This window comes from Gadus macrocephalus, chromosome 6 (genome assembly GCF_031168955.1).
Source record: "Gadus macrocephalus chromosome 6, ASM3116895v1".
Lineage (NCBI taxonomy): Eukaryota > Metazoa > Chordata > Actinopteri > Gadiformes > Gadidae > Gadus > Gadus macrocephalus.
The window spans coordinates 13783044-13801399 of NC_082387.1; the positions used below are offsets into that span (position 1 = coordinate 13783044).

At 46.3% G+C, this 18356-nt stretch overlaps 1 protein-coding gene across 3 annotated transcripts in view; it reads right to left on the bottom strand.

Annotated features, from left to right (window-relative positions):
* The window catches only part of rhobtb4 (Rho related BTB domain containing 4), a 37807-nt gene that overhangs the window by 6498 nt on the left and 12953 nt on the right, over positions 1 to 18356 (bottom strand). Inside the window, exons 2-8 of one of the 3 annotated variants that reach the window (XM_060054282.1) lie at positions 10028 to 10106; positions 9530 to 9731; positions 9044 to 9147; positions 5788 to 5973; positions 4804 to 5677; positions 4297 to 4516; positions 3009 to 3127 (exon numbers count right to left, since the gene is read on the bottom strand). In XM_060054282.1, coding sequence (XP_059910265.1) covers positions 3009 to 3127; positions 4297 to 4516; positions 4804 to 5677; positions 5788 to 5973; positions 9044 to 9147; positions 9530 to 9721 — 1695 coding nt within the window. In that variant the 5' untranslated portion in view covers positions 9722 to 9731; positions 10028 to 10106. Of the gene's footprint in view, positions 1 to 3008; positions 3128 to 4296; positions 4517 to 4803; positions 5678 to 5787; positions 5974 to 9043; positions 9148 to 9529; positions 9732 to 10027; positions 10107 to 16624; positions 18288 to 18356 lie in introns of those variants that run through there. The other 2 variants (XM_060054280.1, XM_060054281.1) reach the window with 2 other exon arrangements.

An 18356-nucleotide genomic window follows, 5' to 3' on the forward strand; every position in this document is an offset into this window, starting at 1 on the left:
ATCCACGTCAGGGCGGACGAACTCTGTTTGTGATTTAGGAGGCAGGGGGTGGGGAGGATGTGGACAGCTCAAGGCCGTCTGCAGGGAGGCCACAGACTCGGGAATCGAACCAACTCAATGAAATATCATCGTAAAGTTACAACTGGACTTGAACAGTAGATAGGGCCTCTAAACCAATATACTTGTTTTGAGATGCATCACCTGTCATTTGAGGATATTATGAGTTTCTCAGCGGAAAATGCACAATAAAGAATGTAAAATATCAGTCCCAGTGGAAACCCCTAGGGGTCACTATGCTATTAAGGTGAGCCCAGCAGGGCCCGGGTGTTAAAAAGAGGAAATAATAATGAGGTGTGTAATGAATAAGACATCCTTAATGACATTAATGAATTGGTATTGGGGAGACTTGACTCCAAGTCAAAGATCAAAAGTCAGGTGACCGGAAAAAGGGAACCACGTGATAGGCCAGCAGGGGTTCGACGACAAGTACCCACTGAGGTGCCCTTCACCACACAGATCCACAACCAATTAGAAGAATGTCAGCCCGCCGGTGACGTCCTCTCGCCATGGCTGAAATGTCACGATGCTGACACACACAAGGAGGAGGTGAATGATGGGGAAGTCCTAATATTAACATTCAAATGACATGGTTTAATTGTAGTGTCTTGTAGTGCGTCCTTCCGGTTCAATGTGTGAATGAATGGGTTTTTGTGTGCAAGGGGTATGGGAGGGGGGGGGGGGCATATTGAGCATTCAAATGTTCAGGGCAATCATCAGTGAGGGAAAAGAAAGCCACAGGAGCTTTGAAAGGAGCTATTTAAACTCCAAACGTTTCTGACTGCAGGGGGCTGCTATTGGTTGAGACAGAATATTTGATTGGGCTGTCTCAACCAATATCAGTGTAATTAACCTGAAGGAAAGTCATTGGTTATTTTTTTTTGCATTTTGACATTATTCACTCCGTACAAAGTATCGGTGAAACAGGCCATAGCAGTGAAGTATTTTGTAAAAGTTTAAAAACAAGCCCTCGACCAACAATGTATTATTCCACACCTTTCAAATAGAGATTTATTGACAATATACTTTTAAATTCTATTTTCCTTAAGAACAGTTTAAAAAAGACAAAATACCCCTTCAGTATTCAGAGGAGTTTCGGCGTTGGAGCTTAGTTCTACATCTTTCAATCATCCAGTCTCACAATTTCTTCCAATCCATTCCTCAGGGTCACACTACTGTGGCAGACTTTGAAACATGTCTTTTCTGGGAACCACCAGTGCCAAGTGCCTCATCAAGAGAGTGTGCGAATCACTTCCATTCAGACGGCATCTGAAAATAGCCAGGACTTTCTATGCCCCGGAGAAAGACGGAAAAGCGAACCAACAGCTCGGCAATTGCATCTCACAAAGGGCTCACCGGTGACGTTTGCAACAGGCGTGATTAAAGCTACATCTGTGCCTCTGAAAAGACATTATGTTTGGAGAGCTTCGGCGGAACAGGAGGCAACCGCCGAGGTTTTGGTTCAAGAGCTTCACTGAATGAAGCTCACCCTGTTCGAGGAGGGTATAAAAATGCAAATACATGAACACACGCAATAAAAACCTCCAGTCAATGGCGCTCAGATGTCAGTGGAAGGCTGACGTCATAAGCTGGCCTGGCCGGGCTGCTGGGTCGTTGAGGCTTTGTGACAGTGACACCTGCCCACCGCATCGTGCCAAATGGATGCCCGCGACGGTGGCAGGCCGAAACACACAGCGTTTCTGGAGCTGTTGGTCTCCAGATAAGTGGCTGATTTTTTTTTCTTTGTTTGCGGATGTTGTGAAGTGGACACACACATTTCTGGGGTGGAATTTAAAGAAAACGGTTTATCCATTCTTGATCTGCCTTTTAAACCAGTTGCGATTAAAACACAAACCCTCCCCTAACCTCAACCTCCGTAGGAAAAAAAAACACTTCAATGACAAAGCATTATAACCCGTGACAGTTTGTTCCTGCTCCGTCGGTCCCTTCTGCCGGCTCCCTGAGAGCTCCTCCACCCCCCGCCACCTAGACTCTCTCTCTCTCTCTCTCCAAGCTCAAGGCCTGAATCTATCTGACCCAAATCCACGGCGAGCCAGGAAGTAACCGTACCCCAGAGGATCCGATTCTCCAACACCACCTAGAAAACCCTTGTCACGGCGCAGTCAGACATAGGAACACCCTCTCTCTGGCCAAGCGTTTCCGACTCTATTAGGCGACAACCCAGCGGCAGCAGCACGGGAAATCAAACACCGAGTGGAGAAGGTCATCGATAAATGAGATCGGTCCGACAGCCCTAAAATACTCTGAACAAAAGGCGGCCATCTTTCTTTTGTTATTATAGAACACAATAGATGATGTATTATGCATCATAGGGCAGGCAGTAATTTATACAGGATCAGATGCCAAACACATGCTTGTAGGAAACCTGCCCTCAAGGTTATGCAATTCAACAGAGATCCACATCTAGTTTTCCACCTTATACATTAGTCAGTAACCTGCATGCATTTATCCAACCTAAATAATAACGTCTGTCAAAGCTGTGTGGGTCTCCAACTCACCTCTATCTGTGTTTGTGTGTGTGCGTGTCTCTCTCACCTCTACCTAAGTGTGGGTCCCTCTCTCACCTTTATCTGTGTGTGGGTCTCCCTCTCACCTCTATCAGTGTGTGTGTGTGTGTGTGTGTGTGTGTGTGTGTGTGTGTGTGTGTGTGTGTGTGTGTGTGTGTGTGTGTGTGTGTGTGTGTGTGTGTGTGTGTGTGTGTGTGTGTGTCTCTCTCTCAACTCTATCTGTGGGTGTCTCTCTATCTCACCCCTATAGGTGGTTGTCACTATCTCACCTCTATCAGTGTCTCTCTATCTCACCTATCTGTATGTCTCTCTCCATCTCACCTCTACATGTATCTCTCTATCTCATCAGTGTGTGACTCTCTCCATCGCACATCTAACTGTGTGTGTGTGTGTTACTTTGATCCGTGCGTCTCTCTTTCTCACCTCCTCAATGTAGCTCTCCATGAAGGAACCACGGAACATAGCAGCCATCCAATCACAGCTCGAGATGAGCAGGGGCTTGTGGGCCGGAAGGTTGCCATTGTCCAATCTGAACATCACATCTAAAACCGGGGTGGGAAAAGAGCATTCATCTCTTGCTGTGCCACAGAAGCCGAGGCTACGGGGGGAAGACCGACAGACAGACAGACAGACAGACACACACACACAAAAAGATCCATACAAAGAAACAGGAGAAAGCAAAAGGACAGACAGACGCACACATAGACATAGACAGAGGTAGACGGACAAAGAGATAAATTGACGGAAGGAAGACAGCACTTTGTTTGTCAAGATAAGAGAAGGAGAGTTGTGGACTACAAAGAAGACAGGCAATAATAGGTCATTGAGTATTTTTGTCCAAATCTACTCAAATGTGTTTGATTAGTCTGGTCAGGGAAGTGGATATAATGCTACAGCTACCTCACTTGCATAACAACTGCCCTATATAAGCTCCAAGCTACGGTTAAAAGCACCGATTTAATCAGCTTTTAGGTCAAATGTTTGAAACCTTCAATAAGTATTCTCTGCTACTAGTAATAAAATGGCATGTAATAATGAATGCTACATTTATAGTACGATTTCACAACATTAAAAAGGCAACCTCATGCTAGATTACACAAAACCAGAGAGGCAACTGAAAAAGCGTGCCACCCTGTTGTCTGAAATGGGATGGATTCTGGACAGTGTGGTCTTCGACTGCAGACGTTATTAAACATGAAGACACAGAAGCTAGACAGAGGGTAAGACATGAACACACTGACAAGGGACACATCCGTGCATGGACAAAGGAAAACACCAAACAGGATTCACTGAACAAATAATCGAACAAATCATCGTTTGATGATTATTCACACACTTCAAAATACATGTTATGAATACATGTTTATCACGAGAATGTGCAGATTTTCTTTCAAATGCACAACGTTGAATACATGACTAAATGTATGCTAGGTGCACATTTAAAGAAATTATTATGTGGAAATGCATTGAAATGAAGGAACAGCAATCTTTTAACATTTAAACTACTTCTGAAGGAACGTCAAACCTTAGTGACATCTCTATTTAAATGTCATCATCAATGCAAAGGACTATCATAAATAACACCCCATGCCTATTACCACTGACACACATTTGTTTAAATACACAGTTCAAGAACAGAACTGTGTATGGGACAGATAAAGTCCCATCATAAAGAACCGAAACAAGGAGAAGTACCAGCATAATGGTTTACCGGAGAAGGTGCCCTTATTCAGGCACTCCTTGATGCGGTTGGCCCTCCGCACGTGGAAGGCCTTGGTGATCTCCTGATTCATGAAGCTCTCTCTGTTCAGGATATTGGCCACCATCATCCGCAGGTCAAACACCTCCAACAGCTCAGCAATGGTGGCCACCTGCATCAGGTCCCCTCGCCCCTCGTCCAGACTACCGGTGTAGAGGTACTGAAGCACAGCCTGGAACCACGGGGGAACAAAAGCAGATGATGATGCCAACACCAGTGCATGTCTCTGTGTTCAGTGCAACTAAGGAAAACTAGAAAACGTCCCGTTCTTTGCAGCTGAAATGACCCAAGAGCATTCTGTTTGAGAAGTGCTTTTATGGACCTAGAATATGGAAGCATTGGGACAGGTTTTAAACCTCAAAGATACTTTGACCAGGTTAGGGTTAGGGTTAGGGCTAACCCTAGCCCTAACCCTAATGTGTGCGGGTGTTTGAGGACGCGTCCCGGAGTCATGGTCACCTGGAAGGGCTCTTCCTGTATGAGCGCGTCCATGGCGACGACCGTCATGAGCCGGGGCCTGCCGGTCACCGGGTCGTCCACGTGCTCCACGCCCACGCTCAGGAAGCCCCTCCCCCAGCCGGACAGGGCGTGGCTGTTGCCCGGGGCCGCCTGGCCGCAGGGGGCGCGGCAGGGCAGCGCGTTGTCGCTCTGGGACGTCCTGAGGGGGCCGAGCGGGGGCAGAGGGGGGCGCTTCAGGCCGCGCACGCCGCCCTCCGCCGTGTCCTTGTCGATGTCCAGGCTCTTGGTGCGGCCTGCCTGCTCCTTGGCGCCCCTCCGGTTCTGCTCGTCTTCGTCGGCGCTCTCCGACCGCTCCTCGCTCTCCGGCCCGGGGCTGCCGCCGTCGTCGTCGCCGTCATCGTCGTCGTCGTCACGGTCGCGGTCCCCGCCCCCGTCGGCCAGAGACGAGGCGCTGAGGTCCAGGGTGAAGAGGTCGTTGAACTTGGAGCAGGAGGTGGCCAGGTAGACCTTGTGGGCGAAGACGCGGGCGGCGCCGCCCTGCAGGAGGAACAGGACGTCGGCGCACAGCGGCTGGCAGAAGAGGGCGTCCGGGGCCTCGCCGTCCCGGGGAGGGGGGTCCGGGATGCCCACGATGGGCCGCGGGGGGCGGGGCGGCAGGAAGGGAGCCTGGAGGAGGGGCCTCTGCACCTTCTTCAGGTGGGACTTCCAGAACTGCAGGTGGCGGCGGGAGATGAGCGCGGCCCGTATGGCGTTGTCGAACACGTCTTTGACCCCGAACTGGGCCACGATGCTGGTCTCGTAGTAGGGGATGCCCAGCTCCTTGGCCACCTCATGACCCCGCTCCGGAGGAAGGATATCTGTTGGTTTAATGGGTCTAGAGACCCGGCAAAAATACCTCACAGCACTGTATTGATCGTCCATGTGTTTCGCCTGCATGTTCTACAGACAGTGGGCAATCATTCCAGAAAAGCGAATGGGTCTCACTTGGCCAGAGGTCGGCGTGCACGGTTCACGGCGTCCAGGTCGGCGTAGCGCAGATCCAGCTGGCAGCCCACCAGGATGATCGGGGTGCGCGGGCAGAAGTGCTTGATCTCCGGGAACCACATGGTGCGCACGTGGCGGAGGGAGTTGGGGTTGGCCAGCGAGAAACACAGCACCACCACGTCTGACCTTTTCAAGGAAGGAGAAGACCGATAAGAATACATCACGCCGAGACTGCAGTGCATTTGGATTACTGGAAAACGGATAACTTCATGTGGATAAAGGGGTACAGGGGCACTCGATAGGTGTGTGTGTGTGTGTGTGTGTGTGTGTGTGTGTGGGGGGGGGGGGGGCAGGTATACACAGACAATTCAAGTACAATGGAAGAGAAGTTAGTCAGCAATAATTCCTATTACTTCCTGTGAGATGCATGTACTCGTGAAAAATAACTAAATATACCGTTCAAAAAAATGTACTGCCAAGGCTAGTGGGCAACGAGGCAGGAGGGACGGTGGAAACAAGCAAGATCCTGTTTAGTCAAGAGTCATTTTCCTGTTGATATTCTTGTGGGTGCCGTTCAGAATTCACAAGCTACATGATGATATAGCGAGGAGTGGAGGGAGGGTCGGGCGCTCATAACAGTTCAGCACTCATTTTTACTTCATACATTTTAGTTTCAGCTGTAAACATATTTGTATGTTTGTAGAGTCAGCTGCCATCAGCCCTACAGCCCTGCAGAGGGAGTCTATACGCGCAAACACAACCACTAGTGTTGTTGTCACTTTAAGCATACAGAAAATATCATTGAACACCATGGTAAACCTGTTGAACCCTTTTAGAGCTGAGGGTTTAGCAGTTGAAATCCAAAGTGTGGAAGCACTTACAAACTTAAGAAGGAAAGTAGAGCTACACTTTACATAATTAATCCGTGTTTGACCAATATGCAGGCTTGTATATAGTAAAGGCTAGGTTAGGAAATATAATTGTTCTTATCTAACACCATCCAGAATTGTAAACATTGAGTGAGGAAGGAATGTTCATGTTTAATGTTTTTTTTTTCCATGTGCTTTAAGGCAACTTATGATGACAATGGTGTTCCCAAATCCCGATTTGTGTGCGGGTACGCGTGTGTGTGTTTGGCCCTTGAAGGCTGGTGAAGCCCCTGTTGCTCTTACTTACATAAAGCCAAGCCTAACCTAACATAAGCACCCTAAGGCCCTGTGCACAAAGACCAGGCTAAGAATAGACTAGTACACACACACACACACACACACACACACACACACACACACACACACACACACACACACACACACACACACACACACACACACACACACACACACACACACACACAAACAAATTCTTCTTTCTTCAGTAACTGTGTTGTAAAACGAACACAGCGAAACATAGACATGTTCTGAAGTCTAAAGATAGGGCTGGTATGGTGTGCGTGTATGGATGACCCCAAGAGATCGCACTAATGGCCAAGACATTGTTAAGCCATCGTGCAATAATTAACCACACCTTGTGAAAAATACAATGTAGGGTTTGTGTGTGGGTACGTGTGTTTGTGCATGCGTGTGTGTGTGATTAAGAGTTTCTGTGTTTCTAGGTGGATCCAAATTACAAAGGTCATTTTATGGACAAGATTATGTAAGGTAACCAAAACACAAAAAGAAATAAATGGAGTCCGATTTTCCATTTGAAGTGAAGGGGAATCAAGCATAGCGCGAACAAGCCGCACGTTTCGGGATAAGGGGAACAGAAAGTCTGATCTTTCCCGTATTGAGCTGAGAGCATTTGAACTAACTTGCCTTTTATCAAAAATAAAATGTGTTTAGAGTTTGATATTAACGAAATACCATGGTAGAGGAAATGAGGGGTAGAGGGTAGGAAGGGGTAATGGAATCTAGGAGGAAAGGGCTGTGAAGATGAGGGCTGAATAATATGGTGGTGAGGGGGAGCCTGTCTGAGCATGTTAGCCAGACAGAAGGAGGTCAGATGTCTGAGCCCAGCAAATGCGCCTGTGTTTGTGTGTGTGTGTGTGTGTGTGTGTGTGTGTGTGTGTGTGTGTGAAAGGGAGACTGAGACAGAGACGTACAGAGGGTCTTTGACTGTGTGTGTGTGTGTGTGTGTGTGTGTGTGTGTGTGTGTGTCTGTGTGTGTGTGTGTGTGTGTGTGTGTGTTCATCAAAGGTTAGGTGAAGCGTGGTAAGAGCAGGGAACAGCAGAGTTGGCCCCGTTCCTCAATCAGCTGACTGCAGAGTGATTAGGCATACAGCACTCCAGCAGACACAGATCAAAACACACACACACACACAGTGAACTTAAGGGGACAAACAGGGCAGGACGCTCTGGGTGACTTACTGATAAGCCCATGCACACAACCAAAGATAGAGTAAGCACACAGGTATGTTCAAACAGTGACAGGGTACGTTGTATAGAAATTGTGCAGGGAATCTTGCTGTCTCATTTGTGTGCACATGGTGTGTGTGTTTGCTGTGAGTCAGGATTACTTCAAAAGGTTTTTATAGGACGGATGGATCTCAGTAAGTTGGATGAAGCCACAAAAGGGGATCAGGCGGCGACCACTCAGGCAGATGAATAAACGGGTATAGAGAGATGATCCAATATAGCAAGCGTTACGTTGCAAAGAGCCTGCCTTGTGTGTGTGAAAGGGAGACTGAGACAGAGACTGACAGAGGGTCTTTGACTGTGTGTGTGTGTGTGTGTGTGTGTGTGTGTGTGTGTGTGTGTGTGTGTGTGTGTGTGTGTGTGTGTGTGTGTGTGTTTGTTGGTAGTTCCTTGAAAGTTCCCTGAATTTGCTCAGGTGAGATTAATTCCACAACACAAGCCGAGACAATCATTCTGTCTGTGTCACATTCTTGTTCCCCAAAGACTTTAAATAGTGCAGTTAGTTTATATGTGTAAGTGTGTATGGGTCTGTGTGTGATTATTCACAGGGTCAACCAAGTGTGATAGGCAGAAATTATGTTTTTAGGTCAACAACCTTATTTTAGCTTTGGTGAACTAGACAGGGAGCGACAGATTGTGTGTCTCTGCATGTGTGTTTCTGTCTGTGTGCATGTGCGTGTACGCATGACTGCGTGCCTGCGTGCCTGTGTGCGTGCGTGTGTGTGTGCGCATGACTGCGTGACTACGTGCCTGTGTGTGTTTGTGTGTGCGCGCATGCGTATGTCTCCCGGTCTGCATTCCTACTTGCTTGCACGTGTATGTGCCTGCATGTGCATTCTTACCTGCCATATGCAAACCGCCTGTCTTTGTGATGATCTCCAAAGGTGTCCCACAGTCTCAGGGACACGCTCACCTCGTCCACCACATCGCGGGATCTCTCCAGCACCTACATTCACACAGCCATCATTACGTCTACTCTGCCGCGCTGCCATTCTGCATGCTAATAACATAGACGTCATGATAGCGAGATGTGTTGGGGTGTGTGTGCGTGTTTGTGTGTGTATGCGCATGGGTAGGTGTATGTGAGCGTGCAATCCGTGCATGTGTGTATTTATTGACTATTTTTTTGTGTGTGTGTGTGTGTGTATGTTAAGGTGAGAGTGTGTGTGCGTATGTGTAGGTGTATGTAAGTAGTGTGCATATTGTGTGTGTGTGTATGTACAGGAGTGTGTGTGTGTGTGTGTGTGTGTGTGTGTGTGTGTGTGTGTGTGTGTGTGTGTGTGTGTGTGTGTGTGTGTGTGTGTGTGTGTGTGTGTGTGTGTGCCCACCTCCTGGCATACACGGTATTGGTCGATGGCCCAAACGGTTGGCACGTGGGTGGCAAGGAGCTGATACTGTGTGAGGGTGGCATTGCAGGCCCGGGCACAGATGAGCCGTGTTTTGCCGACTGCATTGTCTCCCACCACCACACATTTAATGGTTTCCACATTGGGCCGCTCATAGTCAGTGTCTATATCCATGGAGAGTGCCCTGTGCAGAGAGAGAGAGAGAGAGAGAGAGAGAGAGAGAGAGAGAGAGAGAGAGAGAGAGAGAGAGAGAGAGAGAGAGAGAGAGAGAGAGAGAGAGAGAGAGAGAGAGAGAGAGAGAGAGAGAGAGAGAGAGAGATTTAGTTCAAACTGAATGGAATAAAAAATTAATTTAGATGGTTGCAGTTTCTATGCAATGACAGCCCGAAATATAGGAGGTTGCTCTGACCCGCATGGGGTCAAACAAGTCCTGGCTCTGCAGGTTTTGCCAAGGCTCAAAGCCCCCATGGCTGTACTGACCAGTGTACCCAGGCTGCTGCCAAACTCCTCCACAGAACAGACGGAGGTTTTCAGGCTGAGCAGTGGGGAGACAGCAGTGCTATTTATGTACCAGCACAGGAAGAGAGAGAGAGAGAGAGAGAGAGAGAGACATACAGGAAGAGAGAGAGAGAAGATAACATCACCCTCAGTGATTTAAATAAATAAACGAAAGACTGGTATGTGATAAAGCATCTACAGTACTTTGGCAAACGAAAAACATATCTTGGCCTCTTTGCAGCAGTGAGAGAAAGCTCTCTTGAAGCAAATCTTTTCTATTTTAGAATAAAATACCTCTGCACCTGGTATCAGTCATCTACTTCCTCCATGGTGTGAAACATCCTTTTTTATTTGCATGGTTTCCTCAAAATGTGATGCATAAATGTTTTTGCATACATGCAAGACTACATTGTTTCCATTTAATGGTATTCCAAATGATCTTCCCCGGAACACTGCAACCCCGCACATAACGTCTGCTGAATATAAAGGGACAGGATACTTGAATGAATCCGAGTGACTTATTAATTATTGAATGACCTGATGGACTCAAAGACAATGGTTATATTTGCTTTCATCCCGTTCTATCATCGTCTTCTAGAATGAACCAGGCATCACACACCAAGTCACAACAAGTTTTCCTATTGAAATAGAAAAGAGCTAGAGAACCAAAACCATAACTTATGAAAAGCTTCATCTTCAAATCCCCATAGCCCTAAACAGATTACATGCATTCATTGCATGCCACAACAAATAGGCTCACGACCCATATACAAGCATATTCCTTGGAAAGACTAATTTATTTAGGTGATATCGACACTGCAGCACTGAGAGTCCAGTCAAACCAACCCATTGGCTCTTGCCAACTGTACAAAGACCCAAATCCCCATAAATGGAGCCCCTGAAACATTCATAAAGGCTGCGGCTTGTTACTCCATTGATGTGGATGCTAGTGTAGGCCTGCATTGACAGACACCAGTGTCTATAAATGGCATCTATTCATTAAACAAGCAAGCCATGTGCACTGCTGTAGAATCCAGCCAGCCATGAATCGCTGTGACCACAAACCACAGTTTCTCCCAAACACATCTTTCATCCTGTCTAATACGATGCCTGTTGCTGAAGCTCGAGAAAGCCTCTTAAATATTTGATCACAAATACATATACATGGATATACATTTCCATGAAAAATACAACCAAAAAATAAAGCTGCCATCTTAAAGAAGCAGAACAATCAAATACAGGTGTAAAAAGAAGGAGAACACCTACATTAATTTGTCTGACCTGTAGGCGACTGCCAATTGGAATAAACTGTGTCTGTGTTCAGTCAGTGTGCTCTATGTGGAGGTGAAATGGTCTTGCCTGCGTCTTTCCAAAGTTATGAATAATATGTCCACCACACACCAGTACCACCACAACCACCTGTCCAGGGACGCCCCAACCACACACACACACACACACACACACACACACACACACACACACACACACACACACACACACACACACACACACACACACACACACACACACACACACACACACACACACACACACACGGCAGTGCGCTGTGCGTCAGGTATACCAGATAGCAGGGTAATAAAAAGGGCAGTAAACGCATCTAACGGATATCCAACTGATGAACGTGGTGGTTGTTTAGGAAGACAGCTGCAGAGGACTTTGAATGAGGCGGGGGCGGGTAGGGATACTTTCAGTGCACAATCGGTGGCATTAATAACATCAGCAGTATAGCTGACAGACAGGAGGACCACGGTGGACATGGGCATTTGTGGAACGCCTCACAGAAAATAACAGACGGATGAGAGGGGGACGACAAAGAGAGACTGAGAGAGTACACACACACACACACACACACACACACACACACACACACACACACACTGTATATCAATCTGGGTACAAGCTGTAATTGAGCATGCTCAGGGGAAATCACAGTTTTCCTCTCCACCTTAGATGCTCCAGTACAGTTTGCCTTGAAGCACTGTGTGTGTGGAGTGTGCTTACTGTCCACGGACGGCCATGGCCTTTTTTATAGTAGCCGTTTGGCCCTAGTCTATGTTCTTGTTGACGACAGAGGGCACTGGACACAGAACTGAACTCATGCAGATGGTAGGAACGGTTCTCTGTTTTTTTTACGTCAATCCTTGCTGATGCTGAGCTGCGCTTCCTTGGTGCCGAGGAGGAAGGGATAATTTGTCATCGTCATCTTTTATAGGAGGTCTTTGACCAACACAACCTCAGCTCAAATGCGTCCCTATTGAATAAACAACAACAACAACAACAACAACAAGAACGATCACAACAGGAGTGTAGGAAGTAGTAAAAGTATGCATCACATCTTCATCTGACGCACAGTTCGCTCGCCGAGATCGTGGATATGATTGCAGGATTTCTGATGCTTTACAAGGTTAAAAAATTCAGGTGTGTGCAGCAAGCGACAAACCACCACATGCACCGTGAGCGCGGGCCGTGATTACGTCATTTCTGGTTTGTGCAATCGCACACAGTTCATGCACACTGACAAAAAAGGAAACTATGCAGAAAAAAAGAAAAGAGTGAGTGCAGTCAGTGAAAGGTCAGGGAGACATCCACTATCACTGACTGATTTCAGCTAAACGTGCTTGTGTGCGTGCGTGCCTGCCTACATGCGTGTTAATTAGCTCAGGGCCAATCAATGAGCCTTGGTAGGATGTGGGAGCAGTTATGTAACAGAGAGTAGAGTAAGATGTCTGGAAACTTTCTGAGGGGGATCCATGGCTCGAGCCTCCAGTGCTCTGAGAGAAGTGGCTTTAGAGGAAACAGCCCCCCCCCCAGGCTATTGTTTGATGGATCATGTGGTAGGCCAAGAACTTACACAATGCAAACATAAGCACTGGCTCAAGCTTATATGTATACGATCTGTAGAATGTTGGTGTATTTTAAAATAAGCTGAAATCTAACAGATCAAACCAATGTGAACTGCATACACATGCATATTACAAATACATAGAAACAAACAGATGCACAACAGAAAAGATGTGCGTGTGGAAATGAATGTGCATGCACAGCGTGCATGCACATTCAGGTTCATTTCCATGCGCCCATCTTTCCAATGGCAGCCGTTATGACGACCAGACATCACCAGGGCCGCCCAGGGTGCCCGGGGGAGCAGGAAGTAACAGGCAGCTCAGGTTTATTTTAAATCAGTTCGGTCTAGAGCTCACAGATGTCCAGACCGCAGCTGTTTGATTACAGCACGTTCTCACAAAGAAAATACAATGGTGATTATACACACTCTTCCTGTTTACATCTGTGGTTGTGTGTGTGTGTGTGTGTGTGTGTGTGTGTGTGTGTGTGTGTGTGTGTGTGTGTGTGTGTGTGTGTGTGTGTGTGTGTGTGTGTGGTGGCCCATCAAAGGCTGGTTGTGGGTACATGCAGATTCATGCATGTGCCTGTGCAAGGTATTCACATAACCCACACGGTAAAAGGGTGCAAAAGCGAAGGCTATGACATGAGTGTTGAATTAGGTTGGTGTGCGAGCGTGCGTGCATGTGTTTGGCTCGCAGAGGGAATATGGTACAGGAGATCCAGCCAGACACAGAGACTCATGCATAATTTGGGTTTTGTGTGCGTGTGTCTCAGGAGTGCTTTGCCTCAAGCCAGAGGGGGCAATTCATTACATTCAGAACCATAATTCTGTCACTGAACGTTTGCTTTAACTTCCACGTCATCCTCTCTTATTGTGCTATGTCTGGTTAGTTGGCTCAATAGTCTCCCACACCGTGCGACCCACTGACCTATACCCTCCCTTCCTCTTGTTCACTCAGCCTTGCCGTCCCGTCCGCTCCGACACAACAACACTATCTCACCCTTCACTTCATGTCCCTCTCCGTCCACACACCCCTCCCTCCTCCCACCACTGGCCATTGTTCCTCCTCTCACAGATTTGCCAGACATAGACACAGTTCAATTTCATACTGCTACTCGGACCATATTCCAAACTGGTTTCAATGACAACTTGCCCTACTTAAAGGCAAGCCAATGAATGGATATTTCCAGATTGATATACAGTGTGTGTGTGTGTGTGTGTGTGTGTGTGTGTGTGTGTGTGTGTGTGTGTGTGTGTGTGTGTGTGTGTGTGTGTGTGTGTGTGTGTGTGCGCGCAGGACAGTAGCTGCCAGGGGCCCAGCTGGCTCAGACTGGTTACATAACTTATCTGTCTGTTGCCTTGTCATCCTGTGCGGCTGACAGTAAACTTCAGCCTCTCTGGCTCAGGTCTCACGCACCAGACAGATGTGCAGTTGCGCACACATACACACACAAACACACACTTTGGTCTGGTGCAGAGAAGTTTAAGGACTATGCATCTAACTAGGTTGTAACAGCTTCCATTTTTGCATACGACACTGTAGTACTGCATGGAACATTCTGATAGAGGAGTGACACATGATGGCAGAATTATGTAAATCATTACAATGACCTGAGTGGGCTTCAAATTACCTTATCAGTTAAGTTAGGTAGACCATGTATGGACCACCCTTAACGATATACAAAGAGTAAAAGAGTCTTATATATTGATGTGTTGATCCACACATGGACCACAGTTAATGAAGATTTCTCATACCACTTCGCTCATACTCCTCTCTTCAATGAATACCAACTCAGCTCCACAAACAGCTGACCTCATTTTTATCATCCCTGCCCCACCCAACCCCCTGGGTCCATATATATCTCCAACTCACCATCCTAAGATCGCTCTTCCCATTCCTTTAAAACTCTGCCCAACTTTCAAGTCTTCCAACTTAAGTTATAATAATAATAATAATACATTTTATTCATAACGCACTTTACATCAACTTAATGACCCCAAAGTGCTAAGTTATAATTGTATTGTTATCTTTACACATTTTGTTATAAACAAAGTTGTGTGTTACAGTATTAACTATCCTCGAAAGGCTTCAAAACTTTTCCCAATCACCCCAAAAAAAAATGAAGAGCTCAGAAGCTGATAATGAACCACAAATAGTTAAAAGGCTTCTGCGCATCACATAATGCTGGACACAAACCAGTCTTAAGACTGGACGGAGACAACACACCTACCCACACCACCAACTCTAAAAATCACTGGTGTGGAAAATAAACAAGCTCATAAATGTCTTGTGGCTGCAGTCCAACACGGACAGGTGCCTTAGATCACAACATTCTCGTCAGTCATGTGATCCTGGCTAACGATTCCATGTGGGTCCATCCCAGGCTATCTCCATGGGCTGATGAAACAGGTCAAAGACTAAGCATTTGATTTACCTCCTCGACGATACACCACCCAACACAAAAGACAAATCGACTCGTGTTCTGATATCACTGTGCTCATTCAAGGCCAACATAAGCCTGCAGAATAGAATAACACAATAAAGTGCAAGACAGTGCAGCGTCCGGGTACCAACGCGTAGATATATAATTGATATACAAATTGATTGCCTCTTCTTTCATTTCTAAATCATATAAACCACTTCTTGTGCATTTAAAATTAAACAACTGGCACAAGCCCACCTATTGATGGGTTTTGTACCAGGAGTGGGCGGCTATTCTTGTGTTTACACTGCATTTGATATCCATATGAGGAATAATGTTACACGTCTTCATTGATAGAACAATACATACAACCCAGGATTTAAAAGCAGTGATAAATCGGACCAACCTGTGCATAACAATGATGTAGTTGCTTGCAAATCAATATAGGCCAAGGACAAAATACAACTTGATAGAGTCTAATAAAAAAAGCGAAAGGTTATGCAACATCAATTCCATTAGTTGTTTCTGGTCTTTGGGGATCTGATTAACAACCGTGTAATGACACAAGCTGAGCCATTGCATGCAATCTTGTATTAAATCATCCACAATTAAATCTTAGTCAGTATGATACCAAGTGCACACAGCTGAGACTTCTGCTGACACACTGCTAGAATCACTGCGTATCAATGAACTAATCCTCGTCCGTCCGCAGCCATTCATAACCACCTGACTCATTCATTGGGTTGGGGAGCGATTCAGTGAAAAACAAAAAAACTAACTGGCGATAACCTAGATAAAGTCCGTCCAACGAGGCAGCGCATCAACTGCCTGGAAGTTGATTGACAGACACCTTGCCTAAGGCGCAAAGCCCGTCCGGTTATACACACACACACACACACACACACACACACACACACACACACACACACACACACACACACACACACACACACACACACACACACACACACACACACACACACACACACACACACACACACACACACACACACACACACACACACACACACACACACACACACACACACACACACACACACACACACACACACACACCGAACAGCAAAAACAAGTCGATAAGACATTACGCGTGAGGGAGCCCACGTGGGGTGTACATTGTGGCATTCTCAACATATGGGGCAGCCTTTCTCTGATGTCTCAATGAAGAGACTAATTGCCTACATGATTTCTGCCCGTTATGGTTTGTGCACTATAGAATAACAAGACGAGCATGTGACCCATCAGGGAGTCTTGAAGGAGTTGCCCTACCTGCCGACGGTTCCAGTATTGACCCACATGCCAATCTGCGTCCCGCAACGGAAAGAAAACAGACTCTCGAAATAAAAAGAGGTTGCAGACCGTTGTTGCAGATGGGAGGAAATAGACTTTTTGCGGATGTCGCAGAACAAGTAGGCTACTTGTCACAGTGGCAACATATTCCTATTGCATAAATCGCCCGGCTAGGCTGACCTATACTTCTCCAAACGTGGTAGGTTGGACGTTTCGCTACAGACGTGAAAATATAATTGTCACATCCCTTCGTTTGGAGCAGAATCGAGACACAGACTAGGCACAGGCGTTAATAGTCCAAGCCACATCTTTTCTATTGTTGTTTCTCCGGAGTATATCCTCCGCGACACGCCCACAACAATCCGCGTCAGAGACAACTCTTCGACAAGTGCTTGAGTTGGGGAGAGGCGGGCCAATCACAGGACAGTTAGTGCGACTGGACCGGCCCTGATACCGCGTCCTCCCGCCCCGTTAACTCCGTCACGCCTGAAAACACGGTTCAATGTTAATATAAAGAAATGGTACCTCGACAGGTGTTATTTCTAAACCTAAATCAACGGTCACTAGGGCAGCTTAAAATAACTTAATATATTAAGCAGCATATTCAATTGAAGAAGATATTACATTGACACATGAGAGCAACACTAACAGTGGGGCCTATACTATTCAGTATAAGTAGTGTTGGCAACATATTATAACAGTTTAATAGATAATAATGTAAGGTAGTCCTACTCTTCGTTGTGCTTAAAAGAGAATTGTTGACCCATGGTTTGTTGTATTGAGTCACTAATATTGTATGTGCTGGCACAGGTTTGCCTTTCCCAATGTTTACTAATTGCATTATACGCATGACAGAAATGGAGACACAAATTAGTTTTAGCCACAATTAACATGTTATTCAAGTTTGAGGGAGAAATCAATTTAGGCCTTTTAGCTTGGTCAATTGCCCTTTAGAAGCCACTCAACCTGTCGTCAATGCAGTTTATTTTTAACTAAGTGTAAATGCATCAGCCCCTTTTGTGTGTTGCTTCCACTTTTAGTCATAGTTAACGACATGCATTACATAGGCCGTCGTTCTTATGCAACCCAGAAAAAACTGCTATCCAATTTCAAAGAGTGACCATGGCCGAAAGAAGACAGACATCTACTGGTCGAGTGCGGTACTGACTGTTCCGTAAACAAAGGCTTTCTAATGAAGCTAGATCAATCTTGCGTGAGAATCCAGGGGGCTATTGGTGTGAAGCCGCAGGTGATTGCAGAGTTGTGGGAAGGAAAAATAACATCTAATTAATGTCGTTGAAACTAAAATGAACGTCATCAGATGGCTCTATTATCCTTTCCACCTAAATATCCATGTCATATAGATCAAGATTGACCACATGCATAGAATGATGCGATTGAAAGCTACTGGAATCAACGTATCCGCCCTTTGCCCTTTGACTGTATTGACAATCCCCTGACAGCGTCATAAAGCAGCAGCAGCCATGCATTATTTACTACTAGAGTCCCGTGTGGATGAATCCATAGAGGGAAATAGACATGCATGTTGTCAAAATGCTTGTAATCACAAATAACACAACAACAACAACAGAAGACAGCCAAGCTTTGCAGATGTTATGTTGATGTTTTCTTACTGGTCAGCAACCCCCCCCCCCCACAACCACACACACACACACACACACACACACACACACACACACACACACACACA